The sequence below is a fragment of the Giraffa tippelskirchi genome, chromosome 14 (assembly GCF_054371585.1).
Source record: "Giraffa tippelskirchi isolate mGirTip1 chromosome 14, T2T-mGirTip1v1.2.pri, whole genome shotgun sequence".
In the NCBI taxonomy this organism is placed as follows: domain Eukaryota; kingdom Metazoa; phylum Chordata; class Mammalia; order Artiodactyla; family Giraffidae; genus Giraffa; species Giraffa tippelskirchi.
This window is the reverse complement of record NC_137288.1, coordinates 49,157,145-49,176,249: the sequence shown is the minus strand read 5'-3', so window position 1 is coordinate 49,176,249 and position 19,105 is coordinate 49,157,145. Positions and strand designations below refer to the sequence as shown.

The 19,105-nt window shown below is 38.7% G+C and overlaps 1 protein-coding gene across 3 annotated transcripts in view; it reads right to left on the bottom strand.

Annotated features, from left to right (window-relative positions):
• Positions 1-18,683, bottom strand: part of SMCHD1 (structural maintenance of chromosomes flexible hinge domain containing 1) — a 108,123-nt gene extending 89,440 nt beyond the window's left edge. For all 3 annotated transcript variants that reach the window (XM_081561891.1, XM_081561893.1, XM_081561892.1), the window contains exons 1-5: positions 18,142-18,683; positions 6,397-6,472; positions 5,567-5,728; positions 2,498-2,580; positions 1,727-1,857 (exon numbers count right to left, since the gene is read on the bottom strand). In XM_081561891.1, the coding sequence (XP_081418017.1) occupies positions 1,727-1,857; positions 2,498-2,580; positions 5,567-5,728; positions 6,397-6,472; positions 18,142-18,318 (629 nt within the window). In that variant the 5' untranslated portion in view covers positions 18,319-18,683. The remainder of the gene's footprint in view (positions 1-1,726; positions 1,858-2,497; positions 2,581-5,566; positions 5,729-6,396; positions 6,473-18,141) is intronic.
• Positions 18,684-19,105: the final 422 nt, after the last annotated feature.

Sequence of the window (19,105 nt, the reverse complement as noted above, 5' to 3'; positions counted from 1 at the left end):
CAAGACAGTCAGCTCCTTTGTATTTTTAGGCTATCCTTCCTTTTCTTCCATAGCCTATTCCCTATATACGTACATCCTTATATCCAGTAAAAAAAACTTAACCGGAAGCAGTAAAACAACTGCTCATTTTTTCTATAGGAGTAGAAGCTAGAGAAGTGTGGGGGAAGGGGGTTATAACTGACACTAACAGGAACTGGACTGAGTTAAGGGACTGATGGCACTGAATTCAAAGACAATATGAGTACATGACAGCTGCAACAACAACTGTGTTTCTGGATACAGTATCTATAAAGCTAGGATCAGATCCAGCAACAGGTAGATTTCTTCCAAAAATTAAAATTTCCCTAATATTTGAATTAGGTTTAAAAGTTTGTGCTGTGCTAAAATATAAAGAAATTTTAACAAACTGTAGGCTCCACTTCTTTCAACTCTTCCACTTGATTTAACTAACATTTTTCTGACCCTTTGCCCCATCTGCCATCTGCCCTCCTTTCATTTCTACCAAATATTTCTATCTTATGCTAAATTCTATCTTGAGACTATAACAGATCACTGTCTTCTTTGTGGCTATTTTATAAATCCTTGAAGTGGCATGTACTCATGAAAATGGTGAAGAAGAACAGTTGTAGAAAAATCTGAGGCCAAGAATGAGAAGGAATAGCTACCATAATAGCTTGTATTTATTGACTGCTTATCATTTGCCAGGCTCTAAGGATTTCACATGCACTAACTCATTTGATTTTCACAAAACCTTAGGCGCTATTATCCCCACTTTGCAGATATGTAAACTGAGACAAACAGAAGTAAAGTACCTTGACCAGTGTCATACAACTAGTAAAGCTAGAATTCAGATGAGGCCAAATGATCCCAGAGCCCTTGCTTTTTCACTTATTGCCTCTCATCATGGCACTGAAAGGCTTTACAAAGTTGATGAAAATTCTGAGTGCTGAAATCTCAGAAATGAGAAGGCAAATGCGTTAACTATATTAATTTTACACATTATTGAGACAGATCCTTAAATTTGGGTGACTTTCCTCGATACAACAAAGAGCAAAGGAAATAGGACATGAATAAATACTAACTTCTTAATAAGAATGTTAACAGATTCTCCCCAAGTGTGTTTCCTAAATTACAAAACATAGCTTAAACATCAGTCCCACTGTGAGTCATGGCTTTAAGTAGAATTCAACTATCTCAAGGACCTAAATCCTTACACCCCTGACAGCTTTGGGTATACGTTTCCTCTATGACATTCTCATTCAGGGTATTTTCTACAAACATATTCCCATAAAAAACTCCTGACTAGACCCTATTCCCTAACAGCTGTGAACGTTTTGTAAAGCAGAGCCCTGAAAGAGCCACAGTGAGCTCCAGAGAACTACATGTGGTTCCTTGGACATTTTGCACGAGGTATCAGGTGATTTCTAAAGCCCGCTCTAGACACTATACAGCTTTCTTTAAACTTAAGTTATTAAGAAAAGGGAGAAAACTCCACAGTAGGCAACATATCAACATAACTCCTATACACCTCAGGAAATGCAGAAAGAATCATTCAATGGAGGGTACAATATGTTTATGCAGTTTTGACTTTTTAAGTATTGATTTTAAAAACTATTTTAAGACTCTAAATAAATATGCTGATAACGTATATAACTAAAGAAATAGAAGAGTTCTTCTTATTAAAATACCCAGCTGCCCATAAAAAAAGTGAGTAAGGTTCTCTAACCTTTCAAAGTCACCTTGCCTTGTAAATTTTGACAACCTATACACGGCCCAGTTGTTAAGCTGTTTAGAGGTCATTCCTCTTCCATTATCTATCACTGCAACGGCAGGTTTTCCTTGTGTTTCATCAAAATGCTATGAGATAAGTTCAAAAAGACAGGAAAAGTCATTCCAATGTTAAAAACATGAAAAGTTCAATATAAAAAATGTGATTCATTGGGCGCACTCATACACTGCTGGAGAAGTGTATATTAATAAACTTTCTAAAAGGCACTCCAGCTGCATGAACCAAAGGCCTTAGAATTCTTCATGTCCTTTAACCTAGAAATTCCATTTCTCAGAGTGTAGCTTGAGGACTAGTCAGAGATATGTACAAAGATCTATAACTGTGCTCCTGATACCAGCACTGCTTACAATGGCAAAAACAAAGGGAAACAGATCTACATGTTCAACTGCCACAGACTGATTACATAATTTATATTACAGTCAATAAACCAAATTGCATCAGTGGTGTATTACATTGCAGAATAGCCATGATACGGCAATGTTTAAAATCAACTTCTAAGGGAAAACAGAAGATCATAAACAAAATGTACACTATGATCACACATACATGTATACATATATGCATAGGAAAAGGGCAAGTGAAAAAAATTTAATGAAGAGACATCAGATAATTATTTCTACTTTTAGGTTATATTTTAATTTTTTTCCAATAAACCTGCAGTACTTCCATAAAAACACGTTAATATGATTTAGAGTATTATTTTCTTACCAATTTGATCTGTATTCTTCTAACACCAGTGTTACGAGAAGTAGCAGACAATGAATTGTCAATTAATTCTGCAAGAGCAAATGCTGAAAGAGAGTGAGAAAACATTACTGCTTAAGTTTTCCCTCCTAAATACTTCATATAAAAGTTCAAAGTAGAACGAACTCTGAAGTACCTTAAGCCATCACTTTTATTTTCCAAAGAGCTAAAATTAAAGTATTATCCTGATCCTAATGACACAAACATAATAAGGCATCATCAATCACCACCAGCATAAAAAAGCAGTCACCAACCAGTACTTGTATGGAACTACACAGCACGAGTGAGCCAGCCATGATTCCTGGCTTCAAGGAGTTTATAATCTAAAGACAGACATACACACATAAGAGACAAACAGAAGACCATAACCATAAAATCAAATAGTAGTCTGTGATACGTATTTACATCATGCACAAGTCAAAAGTAAGCACATATAGGGATATGGGACAAATATAAAAGTATCTATTAAGGGCTAATTTAAATACAGGTATCTCGCAACACCAACTTGAGAAATGGCAGAATGTATCTGCTTAACTGACACAAAAGTGCTCTTAATTTCCTACTATACAACCAACCTGACCTTCAGTTTATCAGTGACTCAGTACTATTTCTAACATTCTCCTTTCTCCAGGGTCAGTATCCAAACTACTTCCCACTTTTATCTCCTTAATTAAAAGGGTAAGCATACTAAATTAATGTCTCTTTCACTGAAGCATAACTCAACTTAAGCTGTAATTAACCCACAAAGTAGCATTCCAGCAAGCACTTCCAAACACTAAACATGTAGGAGATGGCTCCATTTATAAACTAGTTGGAAAGTAGTCATCACAAATCAGATATGTATAAAGATCTGGTGAAGGGTATTAACTAGAAAATGGAGAAGTAAGGACACTGTAGGAAATGGGAGGAAAAAGAGTTAAGGGAAATTTCAAAGGAAAAAATGAGTAGAATTTAGTATCTGATTAGATATAAAAGAAGAAAGAAAAAGAAATCCAAGGTGGCTTTGAGTGCTTGTTCTAGAAGACTGGAAAAATGGTTATCTTTTTCCATAAAGGGAAAATTCAGATGGAAGGACAGAAAAATTCAGTTTTAGGTGTGATGCCCTACCACTGTATCAAGCTCAATAATGAGTAGAGGTGATGCACAGGGAGCTGGAACAGACCATGCTTAAAAGAGTAAAACTGGCTATCTCAGTTACTTCTGCAAAATAAGGGCATTACCTAACGTTAGCTAACACACAGGATTAAGGATCAAATGAGAAAATGCTCATAAAGCACTTGACACAGTGCCTGGCTCTGCAGCTGAGAGTAGTAACAGTACCAGTAGCAGTCAAGGTAAGGATGTACAAGAAGAATTAGTCACGAGAATATTCAGTCATCTGTAACAATTAAAAAAAAAAAAACCTGAAATAACCTGAATGTCTAGTAACGGCAGTGTGTGTGTGTGTGCGTGTGCGTGTGCGTGTGTCTGTGCGCAAAGTTGCTTCAGTCATGCAAGACTCTTTGAGATCCCATGGACTGTAAACCACCAGGTTCCTCTGTCCCTGGGACTCTCCAGGCAAGAATACTGGAGTGGGTTGCCATACCCTTCTCCAGAGGATCCTCCCGACCCAGCGACTGAACCCGTGTCTCTTAAGTCTCCTACACTAGCATGCAGGTTCTTTATCACTAGCACCACGTGGGTCTCCTGCATTGCAGGCAGACTCTTTACCTTCTGAGCCATCAGGGAAGTCCCAGCAACAACAGTATAGCGTTCAAATAAATTATGCTATCTAAATACTGTGTAAGTCCTAAAATAAATATATATTGACATACATATTAAAGATGTTCATTACATTTTAAATTAAAAGGTTGGTTAAAAAAGAATGCATCAGGAATTCCTTGGTAGTCCAGTAGTTCGGACTCTGGGCTTTCACTGTCAAGGGCCTAAGTTCAATCCCTGGTCGGGGAACTAAGATCCCATAAGCTGCATGGTGCCACAACAAAGGAAAAAAAAAATAGCATGCACCATATAATAACAACAACAACAACAAAATATATATATATGAAAAGGTCTGAAACGATAACACCAAAGTGTTGGTGGTTACATCTGGGTGGTAGAGATAGGAATGTTCTTTGTGTTGTTTTTGTTTATCTATGTTTTCTAATTTTCTACCAACTCTAATGCATATACAATGAAAAAAAATTTTAGTAAGAAAGTTTACAGGGGACCTCCCTGGTGGTTCAGTGGTTGAGAATCCATCTGCTAACACTGGGGTCACAGATTTGACCCCTAGTCTGGGAAGATAGCACATGCTGCGAGGCAACTAAGCCCATGTGCCACAATGAAGATCCAGCACAGCCAAAAATAAATAAATTTTTTTAAAAAGAAAGAAAATGTATAGGGAGCTCCCTGGTGACCTAGTGGCTAGGATTCCAGGCTTTCACTGTCAAGGCCTGGGGTTCAATCCCTGGTCAGGGAAGTGAGATCCCGCAAGCCACACAGTCAAAAAAAAGAAAGCAAGCTTATAATGAATACCTGAACACTTTTGCAGAGTCCAGATGGAAGAGATTCTCTAAATCAAAATAATCCAAGGTAGGATAAAAACTGTCTAATAGTAAAGGTGGGAGGAAATGATAAAGAAACAATAAAGAACACAAACCACTTGATTGTGCAGTTCAGCTACAAAAAAGGTGCAAGGTAAAACAAATGCCTTCTCAATTGGGAGAGAAGTTTAGGAAGCTAGGAAGAATAACAGGAAAGGAGAGTGTACAGGAGGTAGATGTGTAAGGACACCATCTCTTACGAGTTGAAAAGGAATGAATTCTCACTCTACGTTAGTTTTAAAGGAGAGGTATCTTTACTTTGATGTAAGATGACTTAGGTAGAAAAAGAAATATATTGTTATGAAGAGATGAAGCAAGGAGGCTCACAAGAACTGATCATAGTCTTTGAATAAAGTAGAATGAAAGAACTTTTTTAAAGTCTGATCAAGGGAATAAAGGTGAGAGGTGAGTGACAGTTTATCACAATCAGTATAAATGGAATACTTACGTAAAGGATTTTGTCCTTCACTTGCATAATATTCATACATGCCACTTTTAACCAATGTGTCATAGTGAGGTAGGAAGTCAATTCGTTCTTTTGTAGCTGTTAGTAGTAACTGATTGACTGACTGTAGCAGGTATAGAGTGACTCCATCCTTAACAGTTTCATCTGAAATCAAGAGGTAACATCTTAAGTGCTAAGACAGCATCCAAAACACAACGAATTTATAATTTTAAATACTTAAATTGTTTCTATGAAATGACTTTAAAAACCATACAGGCAAATCCCCAAACAATGGACTGATCTATAATCAGTTGTGCTGTGTTAAGAATCAGTAGAATAGGTCCAAATACTTCCACTCATCTGAAACACTCAATCCTTATGTCAAACTGCCACAGAAAATCAGATGAGGAACTAATTAAAGTGGTTATCAATATGAATGGGAAGAATGATTAAATCCAAAAAGGAATCAGGCATGAAAAATTGGCACGCTTAGAACATAACCAGGTAGAAAAAGATAATGGAAGAATCCAAGTTGGTCAGGAGAAGTAGTTCTTAAAGGTCCATGCAGAAGACCTGTGGCTGGATGTTGAGCAAGGTCTCATCTTCTGTAGCTGTCTTTTGTAGCTGTAAGTGATATCAACTCTTTTCTTGTAACCGTGCTTGAAAAGTATGAGCTCCGCACAAAGTAAATGTGTAGAGCCAGTTTCCTCCCCCATTCCAACAAAGTAAAAAAAAATCAATAGTTTTTGATGCTTATCTATGTAATAAAAGTCATTACCCTATAATGTACTAGAATATATTAAATATAAAAGCATAAATGCAACATTGCTTACCAAAGTTATCACAGGTAATTTCTTTCCTACTTGTTGTTGTAATGACAAATTTCTCTCCAGGTGAAATGCCAAGTGTCTATGAAAATAACAAAATAAAATCAATTATTATAGAAAGGAAATAAATGCACTAGTCAAGTTTACAAAAATATGGAAATACTGATAAGGATATTATAATATTATAATAATTAGTACTACACTTTTTCTGAGAAATATGTTTTAACGTTTTTAAATTTTGCCTTTGCATAATTAACCACAAATCTATCTATAAATTACCTACTTGCTTAACAAGGTAGATTTTTCTGCTATTTTATGTCACTTAAGAACGGTGAACATTTTGAAAGTGTTTAACATCAGCAGAGCTCTCTTAGACAAAAGACATATTATTTTGTGTCGATATATAAAGTAAACTTATTTGGAGCAAAGCATTAACACTTATGTTCATATATATTAAATATTTAAATATGTAAAAACAGAAGTACTAAACGAAAATAGAGGTTAACACTTTAAAACACTGAGATAAAGACTGCCAGGCCATGCAGGATGTCTGTATAAAGAATCTTTGTATCTATTATAACCTCTTCCAAAAGTGTAACTTTAAAAAATTAAGGTAAATTATAAATTAGGAGAGTAAACCGCAACATGAAACAAAGTGCTAACATCCTTAGGAGAAACAAGCCTTCATAAATCAAGATGAAAGTCAACAAAGAGGGAAAAAACATGAACGATAAAAGGACAGGAAAAAGTAAACGACCAAAAAACACATGAAAACCTGAAATTTCACAACAAACCAAATATGAGAATTAGAAAAGTGAGTTAATGTTTTCATTAAAATATTACATGTCATTAAAATTAAAAAACACGGGGGTACTCTTTCTGCCCCCTTCTGATGCCTATGTCAGAAGCTTTCTCTATCCCTTTTATACTTTAATAAACTCTATTGCTCAAAAAAAAAAAAAAAAAAAGAAAAAAAAAGAAAATTAAAAAACACATCCTCTTTCCAAAATCAAATAGCCCAAAACACAGTTAAAAGACTTGACTTCTATTTCAGGTAATGATGAACTAGTTAATTTAAACCAAGCTTACACAGAAGATTACTAAACAAAATCTAGACTAATGATATTCAAGTCTTCGATATTGATCTAGAAACCCTACTGGTCACTATTGAAACTAATTGAAAACCAACTCCCTACTCTGAATATCAACAAATTAAAGGGAAAGTAGACCATTTATCCTGCTTTCTTGTACCAATCAGATTTCAGAGTTACCATGTATCTCTAATTGATGAAGCAAAGTTGTTCTTTTGCCTCATCAATTAGAGGCAGAGAATTTGTTAATAAATGGAGGAATGGCAATCAGAACAGCACTATCAGTGAATGAACCATTAAATTAAAACTTTATTACGAAGGAAGCCAGCTGAACCCACTTGAATCCCACTCGCTCGATCTTACCACTTAACAGTGGTAAGAAACAGAGTGGGTGAAACAGCCATACATTAAGTGCCTTCAGACGTGATGTAATATGAAGTACCAGCACCACCTATGAAGTCTTTTCTCCCCCACCCCAGAGAAGCTGAGCCTAAATTTTAATCATAAGTCTTTAAAAATAACTTCTAGTTTATGGGATATGTGGAGTTAGAACAAGCTAAATTGCACCATAAAGGAATAGGCAAATCCAGAATGTGGAATATGAGAGACAAACCAACGTGATTTCTTCAACAAGTCAATGTTAGGAAAAACAAAAAAGATTGGGGGAAGGTATTTTGCTAAAATGCTCTAAATTTTAAGAGAAATTAAGAAACATAAAAAACCAAGTTCAATACAAGGACCCTGATTAAACAAACCAACCATAAAAAGACATTTTTGAGACAAATCTAAGAATGGAATTAACTATTAAGATAATACCATTAAAATGTTAATTTTGATGGTGTGATAATAAAATGCATGTTGACATATACAAGAGTGAAGTAAACTAAGGCCTGGACTATACTTCAAAAGGCAAAAATGAAGCGAGCATGGCAAACACTTAAGAACTGTTGAATGTGGATAATGATATACTCATTATAGGGGGTTCATTTTAGGGGAATGACATTACAAACTGGTGAGGAAGAATAATGAGACAGTTAATGGTACAGAAACAGATTTTAGAAATCCACATCTCAACATACATGAAAATAAACCTCAAGAGAACTAAAGCAGCTACATTTTAATCCAAAATTGTAGAGGAAAAATACGGAAATAATATTGAGAGAGAAAAGCATTCCTGAAAATTAACAAGAAGTGCAAGTCATAAGGAGAAAAACCAGAAAACACAAAAAGATGCTCATCTTCACTAGTTATCAGAGAAATTAAAATTGGAGAAGGACATGACAGCCCACTCCAGTATTCTTGCCTGGGGAATCCCATGGGTAGAGGAGCCTGGTGGGCTATGGTCCATAGGGTTGCAAAAAGTTGGATACAACTGAAGTGACTTAGCACACTGCACACATCACTCCTATGAGGCTGGCAAAAAGTGTAAGTCCTGATAATATAAAGCATAGGCCCTCATTAAATGAATAACACGTGATCAAATGGAATTTAATCCAGGGATGCAAGAATTTTTCAGCATCCACAAATCAATCAATGTGATATCTCACATGAACAAACTGAAGAATAAAAACCATATTATCATCTCAGTCAGTCAGTCAGTTCAGTCGCTCAGTCGTGTCTGACTCTTTGCAACCCCATGGACTGCAGCACACCAGGCTTCCCTGCCCACTGCCAAATCAAAACTCAAAACTCATGTCCATTGAGATGGTGATGCCATCCAACCATCTCATCCTCTGTCGTCCCTTTCTCCTCCTGCCTTCAATCTTTCCCACCATCAGGGTCTTTTCTAACGAGTCAGTTTTTCGCATCAGGTGGCCAAATATTGGGAGTTTCAGCTTCAGCATCAGTCCTTCCAGTGAATATTCAGGACTGAAAGATTTCCTTTAGGATGGACTGGCTGGATCTCCCTGCAGTCCAAGGGACTCTCAAGAGTCTTCTCCAACACCACAGTTCAAATGCATCAATTCTTTGGCACTCAGCTTTCTTTATAGTCCAACTTTCATATCCATACGTGACTACTGGAAAAACCATAGCTTTGACTAGACAGACCTTTGTTGGCAAAGTAATGTCTCTGCTTTTTAATATGCTGTCTAGGTTGATCATAACTTTTCTTCCAAGGAGCAAGTGTCTTTTAATTTCATGGCTGCAGTCACCATCTGCAGTGATTCTGGAGCCCAAAAAAATAGTCTCTCACTGTTTCCACTGTTTCCCCATCTATCTGCCATGATGTGATGGGACCAGATGCCATGATCTTAGTTTTCTGAATGTTCATCTCAGTAGATGCAGAAAAAAGCTTTTGATAAAATTCAACATCCACTTATGATTAAAAAAAAAAAAAACCTCTTCAGATAGTGGGTACAGAGGGAACACCCTTCGACACAATAAAACCCACATATGACAAACTCACAGTTAACAACATACTCAACAGTGAAGAGCTGAAATCATTCCCTCTAAGATCAAGATAAGGATGCTCACACTCACCACTTTTATTCAACATAGTTTTGAAAGTCCTAGCCAAAGCAACCAGTGAAGAAAAAGAAATAAAAGGAATTCACACTGGAAAGAAAGAAATAAAGTTGTCACTGTTTGCAGATAACATGGTACTATACATAGAAAATCCTAAAGAGACTGCCAGAAAACTACTGGAGATCATCAATTAGTTCAGTAAAGTTGCAGGATACAAAATTAATATATAAAAATCATGCATTTCTATATACTAACAATAAGTGATCAGAAAGACAAATTAAGGAAACAATCCCATAACCATTGCATCAAAAAGAATAAAATGCCTTATAAACTTCTGAAGAATAAACCTCCTTAGGAGGCAAAATACCCGTACTCCAAAAACTCTTAGACCATGAAAGAAATTGAAGATGACACAAACAGGAAAGATACATTGTGTTTTTAGAATGGAAAAATCAATTCTGTTAAAATGACCATACTACCCAAAGCAATCTACAGGTTCAATGCAATCCAATCAAATTACCAACGGGATTTTTCACAGAACTAGAAAAAAAAACTTTAAAAGTTGTATGGAAACACAAAAGCCAAAACAATCTTGAGAAAGAGTAACAGAGCTGGGGGATTCCTACTCTCTGACTTCAGACTATACTACAAAACTAGTAGAATCATCAAAACAGTATCGTATTGGCACAAAAACAGAGGCATAGGTCAGTGAACAGAATAGAGCCCAGAAATAAATCTGTGTACTAAAGGTCAAATAATCTACCACAAAGGAGGCAAGAATATACAATGCAAAAAGACAATCTCTTCAAAACTGGTATCCAGAAAACTGAACAATCACCTGTTTTAAAAAGTGAAATTTGAACATTCTCTAACACTAAATACAAAAATAAACTGAAAATGGATTAAAGATGTAAATATAAGACCGAATACTGTGAAACTCCTAGAGGAAAACATAGGCAGAACACTCTTAGACATAAACTGCAGCAATATTTTTTTGGATCTGTCTCCTAAAGTAATGGAAACAAAAGCAAAAATATACAAATGGGGCCTAATTAAACTTTAAAGTTTTTGCACAGCAAAGGAAACCATAAACAAAGTGAAAGGGCAATCCACAGAATAGGAGAGTTAATTTGCAAACGAAGTACCCGACAATGGGTTAATCTCCAAAATATACAAACAGCTCATACACCTCAGTACTTTTTTTAAAATTTTTTAAATGGGCAGAAGACCTAAAAAGAGATTTCTCCAAAGACAGAGTCATCAGGAACATGAAAAGATGCCCAATGTCGCTATCTGACAAATACAAATCAAAACTAAAATGAAGTATCATCTCACACTGGTCAGAACCGTCATCATCGGAAAGTCTACATGGAAAAAAGGGAATCCTTCTATACTGTTGGTGGGAATGTAAACTGATACAGCCACTATGAAGAACCATTATGTAGGTTCCTTTAAAAATTAAAAACAGAGTTACTGTAAGATCCAGCAATCCCACTCCTGGGAATATACTTGAAAAAGACAAAATTTCTATCTCGAAAAGATACAAGCACCCCAATGTTTATAGCAGCACTATTTACAATAACCAAGACATGTAAGCAGCCAGAATATCCATCACCAGATGACATGATAAAGAAGATGTGGTGTGTGTGTACACACACACACACACACACACACACACAAAGAATGGAGTATTACTCGGCCATAAAAAAGAATGAAATAATGCCATCTGCAGCAACATGGATAGACCTAAAGATTATCAGATGAAGTGAAGTAAGTGAAAGACAAATATCACACGACACCAATTACATGTGGAATCTAAAAAAAAAGATACAAATGAAATTATTTACAAAACAGAAACAGACTCACAGACATGGGAAACGACTTATAGTTACCAAAGGGAAAAGCAGGAGGGCGAGATAAATTAGAAGTCTGGGATTAACAGATAGATACTACTGGGGAATTTCCTGGCAGTCCAGTAGTTAGGACTCAGTGCTTTCACTATGGTGGTCTGGGTTCAGTCTCTGGTTGGGGCACTAAGATCCCACAAACTGCACAGCCAAAGAATAACAAAAACCAGATATACACTACTATATATAAAATACAGAATAAGAACATACTGTACAACACAGGAAACTATATTCAATTACCTTATAATAACCTACAATGGAAAATAATCCAAAAAAGTGTGAGTCTGTGTATGTGTGTGTATATACACATATACATCTGTGTGTTTGTGTACATCTAAAGCAGTTTGCTATACACTTGACACTAACACTATAAATCAACTATTTACTTCAATTAAATAAAAGTTCTATTAAAGGACTGCTATTTTGAAAGAAAAACAAATTAAGTATAGCTCTCAATATAGGGAAAATGGACTTACACATTGCAGACAGGGCTAAAACCATACTGAAAAGCAATTTGGTATACTTTAGTAAAATTAAAAATATTCATACTCTACCCAATTCCACCCAAGAGAAATGAAGCTATAGACAATACACTGACGGAGAAAAGATTCTATTTGCTTACAGAAATAAAAATTTCTTACAGAAGAAATTTTGCTTACAGAAGACAACTTTGCTTACACAAGACAACTTCACACACCTTTATTAGGTTTTTATATAATTAAGACTGTCTTTATTTTTCAGTTCTTTATTACTTTATTTCTGCAACACCCCAACTGTTAGATCATGTGGTTATATATCCTGTAGAACAAAACATGCATTTTTATAATTACTGAAAAACTGTGTCAAGTTGAATCAAGATTGATGTACATCTGAAAAGCATATACAAGTATTTCATACACTCTCTCCATGGTTCTCTTATTCAAGATACATAAACTAAAAAAAAAAGATACATAAACTATCTTTTTTCTTTGCTTTATATATAATTCTTTACAAAATTATTTCTCAAATTCATAACTTTTCTAAATATTTTATAGCTCTGGTATTTCACAAACAAATTATTTTTACATTAGTCATTATACTTTTATTCAAGATGTCATACCCTTCTCTCTCCATATTTTTGATCTAAAAATTTGTGTTACCTGACAGAGTCTTTCCTGTATGAGTACCAAAATAGCCCTGAATACAGAAACATTTTGTCTGCCCTTCTCTATATGAAAGCAGGATGACATTCTATATTGGGCAAGAGTCTTGACTGGGCTGTTTCATTTTTATAAGATCACTTCAACTCCACCTTTTTCTGGGTTCAAGTTAAAGCATATGGATTTTTATTTAATCAGTAACATAAAGAACCGGCCCTCCATGTCTTTAGGTTAGCTTCAAACTATTGCTGCCCAACTTCTCTCAAAAGCCAATCTGAAGAAATATTTATGACAGGCTAATGAACTGCAAACCACAACATCCTGAAATACTTTAAACTTGTTTAATGGATTAGATCAATCAGAAGCTATATACTTCAATGCATATCTCTGAACAAAAAACTAGCTTTTACTGATGTGTGCTTTGGTATTATATCCAATCACTCTGTCCCTGAATCACCCCAAAACCAGGAACATCCACAGTACACTTAAGAAACCTCTACAAAAATGTGGGTGGTCAATCAAAAAATGGGCCAAAGAACTAAACAGACATCTCTCCAAAGAAGACATACAGATGGCTAACAAACACATGAAAAGATGCTCAACATCACTCATTATCAGAGAAATGCAAATCAAAACCACAGTGAGGTACCATCTCACGTAGGTCAGAATGGCTGCTATCAAAAAGTCTACAAACAGTTAATGCTGGAGAGGGTGCGGAGAAAAGGGAACTCTTAATACTGTTGTTGGGAATGCAAACTAGCACAGCCACTATGAAGAACAGTGCGGAGATTCCTTAAAAAACTGGAAATAGAACTACCATGCGACCCAGCAATCCCACTGCTGGGCATACCGAGGAAACCAGAATTGAAAGAGACATATGTACCCCAATGTTCATTGCAGCACTGTTTACAATAGCCAGGACATGGAAGCAACCTAGATGTTCATCCGCAGACGAATGGATAAGAAAGCTGTGGTACGTATACACAATGGAATATTACTCAGCTATTAAAAAGAATGCATTTGAATCAGTTCTAATGAGGTGGATGAAACTGGAGCCTATTACACACAGTGAAGTAAGTCAGAAAGAAAAACACCAATACAGTGTATTAACACATATATATGGAATTTAGAAAGATAGCAACGATGACCCTATATGCGAGACAGCAAAAGAGACACAGATGTAAAGAAGAGACTTTTGGACTCTGTAGAAGGCGAGGGTGGGATAATTTGAGAGAATAGCATTGAAACATGTGTATTATCGTATGTGAAACAGAACGCCAGTCCAGGTTCGATGCATGAGACAGGGTGCTCAGGGCTGGTGCACTGGGATGACCCTGAGGGATGGGATGGGTAGGGAGGTGGGAGGCGGGGTTCAGGATGGGGAACACATGTACACCCATGGCTGATTCATGTCAATGTATGGCAAAACCACTACAACACTGTAAAATAATTAGCCTCCAATTAAAATAAATAAATTAAAAAAAAATGTGGGTGGTAACTGGTTAAAGCAAGTTGCAATACCCTAAATAACACAAAGGGCTGTTGTTGTTTAGTTGCTACATCATGTCTGACTCTACCTTGCGTTAAAAGACAAAATAAGAGCCTCTGCTATCTATAATAATGTTGTCTATTTTATCAGGATTTGTGAGGAATTTAGAGAGAAATTTTTCTCAAATCAAAGGTTTGCATTCTTAGCAGCTGGAATGTTTTTATTTTATAGACTTTGCGGGTTTTGTATTGATTCTCTCTCCTTTGTTTTCACTTCTAAGAAACTCAAAGCTGATTTCATGGATCAGCACTGGTATAAGCTTTAATAAAATGAACTTTCATTAATTAGCTCTCAGGTTATTATTCTACTCTTTCCTACATCTATCTTTTATTTTTTTTCTTTTCATCTTTTGGAAATTTTAACACAGCATACCCTATATACAAAAATTTTTTCTGAAGGAAGAGATTGATTCTTTTAACTAAACAGTTTATAAACCAACTATTAGATAAAGCTCCTAACCTCCAGAACAGAGACAAGTTTAAGTACAATGTTATAACAAGTGCTATAATAGGGTGACAAGGTATAGTGGAACCACTGGGAAAAAGTAGTATCTCCTCAAAATTAGGGGTGGAGAGGAGGGTTTGCACACATGGGACTTAATGACTGGGCATATTAAGAACTAGCCAAATAAGTTATTTTCTAATCTTTGATTTTGCGAGGTCACAAGGGCTCAGGTGAATCAATAACTGCTTGTCACAGGTCTAAAGGCTTCTGTCAAATCCACCTTCTATTCCTGCCTTTTGACTGCTCCTTTTTTCTACAAAGTGAGCTTCTCCCCATATAACAGTTTAGGACCCATAATACTTCCTAGCACTACAAACACTTATTAGTTTAAGTTTTAATGAAAAACTTTAATTTAGTGCACTATCTGCCTCCTCCTCTACCATGGAAAATAGTGTGGGCGCTGTGGAGATTGTTTAAAAACAAAAACAAGCTTTAAAATCAAGCAGACAGACCTAGATTCCAATCCCAGTTTCACTGCTTATGAACTTATTTTAGTTCTTCATGTATGTAATGGAGACAAAGTTGTAGGATTAGGTGGCATAATCTAGCTTTAAATTCTCAAAAAAAAAAAAAGTTAGCCTTCCTTTTTATTTTTTTCTTACTAGTTCTTCCCTTTCCCTTCTAATTAAAGTTAACCTTCTCTGTTCCAGCAGGAAAAAGTAGGAGGAGGGAGGAAAAGAATTAGTCAAAGGGAGTATTCTCCTTATTAAAATACTGAAGGAATGGAACAAATATATCTATTCCCTATAACAAAGAATATCATTTGAATGGTATGTAACAAAAAGAACTTGGGTTCTGGATCTGAATTCTAACTTTTGTACTATCTGTTTGACTTAGGTGAGTCATCATCTCCAAAAGTGAGTTACCACTTCCGCAATAAGAGGTTAATACACTTCCCCTATACATGTAACAGTTACTGACACTTTTGACATGGGAGAATTATTTCTAGAGGGAAGGGTAAATTAGTACAATCTTTCTGAAAAACAATTTAAAAATACGTATCAAGAGCTTTGATATTCCTGACCTTTGATCCAGGAATTTGACTTCTAAGATTCTAAACCAAAGAAAACAAAGACATAAGCCTACGTATGTAAGGGAAAAGAATTTGAAAAAATTTATATATGTAAAATGAATCACTGTGCTGTACACATGAAACTAACACCACATTATAAACCAACTAGAGTTTATTTTTTTTTTAAATGGAGGGGGAAAAAAAGCTTAAACTCAAAAATAAAAATAAATCTCAAAAAAAAAGACTGCATTCAAACATGTTTATCATGACATTGCTTAAAATCTAATGCAAATGCAAACAAAAAGAGCTCTGTATATGTACACACTGGTTCAAAACAGACCACTTTGACTATGAAGATATGCATTAAAACAGAAAAATACTGACAATATTAAGTGAAAAAAATGGAATACAGACATGTATTAAGATTATTTAAAAATGGGGGGTGATGGTAAGAACACAAAGAAATAACTCCAATTACTAACAGTGGTTATAAATTTCACAGCGAATAAAAGGTTTATTTTCTCCCCCTCTGGTTCCTTATTTTTTTTTAATGTGCTGACATTTTAAAGTCATTTTTATGTGTCATGATTTTAAATCATTTACATATAACCAATATGAATATTTTAAATAATCAACTACAAAAATAAGTTTCCCTTTCCCTGATAAATACAAAACATTCATCAAAAATAATGAGCATTCATTTATTCACTTTTCAAGGACATGGGAATGTGCTACATCCAGACAGAGAATAAACTTCTGAGTTCGTACGATTTTGTCGTCATTCTAATTTGACTATTTACCACATACCAGGCATGATTCTAGACCCTGGAAATACAGAACAAATCAAAGTGCTTGCTCTCACATCGTTTCTTTTCCTGCCTATGGGTCTTGATTTCAATTATTTCATCTACTATACGGAATTAAGAGTACTAAAACATCAGCCTGCGTGCGTGCTCAGTCGTGTCCGAATCTTCGCGACCCCCATGGACTGTAGCCCGCTAAGCTCCTCTGTCCGTGAGATTTCCCAGGCAAGAATACTGGACTCAGTTGCCATTTCCTTCTCCAGGGGATCTTCCCCACCCAGGGATCGAACCCGCATCTCCTGCATTGGCAGAGGGATTCTTTATCGCTGACCCGCCTGGGAAGCCCTAAGACATCAGTCTACTCAAGCTTAAAACACTGCTTCACATCAAGTCCTTTTTCTTGATTAGCCAAGTGTTTTAGAAAGAGCCCCAAGTGGTTGAAGCAGCTCATGATAAATAACATCCATTCTTTAAAGCTCAGGCACCAGCAACACCTCAGATCTAGAAAAGACTTTCCAGTTTAAAGTAGGGCTTTGCCTACACAGTTACTAACTTTTCAAGCAAACTAATACAGGGAGTATATCGGTCCTCAAGTGTTCCGCAGATACCCTCGGACACCCTTCGAGTGGTTCAGAACCTTCCGCCCCCCCGCCCCCAAGGGGCTGGGGAGTGCAGGAAACCACAAGAGAGCTCCACCTGCGAGGAACTCTAGGTCAAGCGTTTCCACTACGGAAGGACCCGCCAGGGCGCGCCCGCAAACCTTGACAGGACGACCCGGGAAATTACTGCATCACTGAAGGAACCTAGGAAAAATCGACTCCTGGAATCTCACAACTTCTAGCTATCACGACATTCCTAACTGAGCCAGCGTGGGAGAACTCCGCTCTCTTAAAAAGAAGAGAAGAAAAACAAAAGTTCCACCCAAAAGAGACACAAGTGGCTTTCCCGACTCAAAAGATGAGCTGCACGGCCTCAGTGCGAAGGTCGAGCTCTCGAAACCGGCGGTACCACCGCCCGGACGCCGCGATCCCGGCCACAAGGCCGGGGTTAGAGGGAGGCCCACCGACCCGCCGGCCCCGCACTCTCAGGCCCGGCGCCGGGACCGGCCCCCAGGCTTCCCCGCCGCCTCGGGCATGGCGGGCACCCTGGAGGGAGACGCCAAGGCCGCAGGACCCGAGCCGGGTGACAGGTTTATTGCCCCGCGGTGAGCAACTTGGGCTTCTCGTCACCCTCCCAACCCAAACTCCACCCGCGCATCCCTCTGTCGCCCCGTCGCGTACCTGACACACGGAGGCGCGGAACGCCGCGAAGTCCGAGCGCTCCTCGACCTGCAGCGCCCGGTCCCCGAGCTCCGACTCCTTCTCGCGCCGGTCAAACAAGTACACCGTCCTGGGGCCGTCGCCTCCGCCACCCTCTCCGGGCTCCACCGAGGGCCCGCCGCCACCCGTCGCTGCCATATTGGGGGACGGGGAGAGAAAACAGCCGTGCCGGCGCCTGCGGCCACCGAGCTGAACACCGAAGTACGGGCCCCGCTCTGCGCCTTCAGCTCCAGCGCCCGGGGCGGCGCGAGGCCTCTACCCTGCCGCGCTCAGTTCCTCCCTCGGCGGCGGCGGCAGCCGCGGCCGCAGCAGCAGGCTCGAGGATCACCCGGGAACCGATTCAAACGAGCTCCTGCCCGGGCAGCACGTCACTTCCGCGTCCCGCCGCTCCCGGGGGGGAAGGAGGCGCGCGGCGCGCTCTTCGCAGGGCCAGGACCCGCGCCCGCCGCCGCCCACGCGAGCTCGCAGCGCGACTAGCGACCAGGCCAGCCGCCAGGAACTGTGGCGCAGGAGGAAGAGGGGCGGCCGGTGGCGCGCAGAGGGCGGGGCGAATCCGGCAGGCCGCGCGGGCCGGGGCGGGGCTTCGGCGCCCGCCGCCGCCGCCGCCGCCGCCCGCCGCCGCCCGCCGCCGCCGCCCGCCGCCGCCGCCGCCGCCGCCGCCGCCGCCGCCGCCGCCGCCGCCTGGGGCCCGGCCCCTTTCACCCTCGCGAAGTTAGAGGGAAGCGAGGTCCCTCGCAGGCGCGGGCGCTCTGAGCAGGCCACCCGGTCACTGAGGCGGGAGAGCCAGTCCCGCGAGCAGCGGAGGGGATCTCCCGAGGGACTTATGTTCTCCCGGTCCAGAGGGTCCTGGCATCTTCCCGCCTCGCCATGACCCCCAAGCGAACCCGTTCGGCTTCGAGCTCCTGGCGCCGCGACCTCGGCTGCG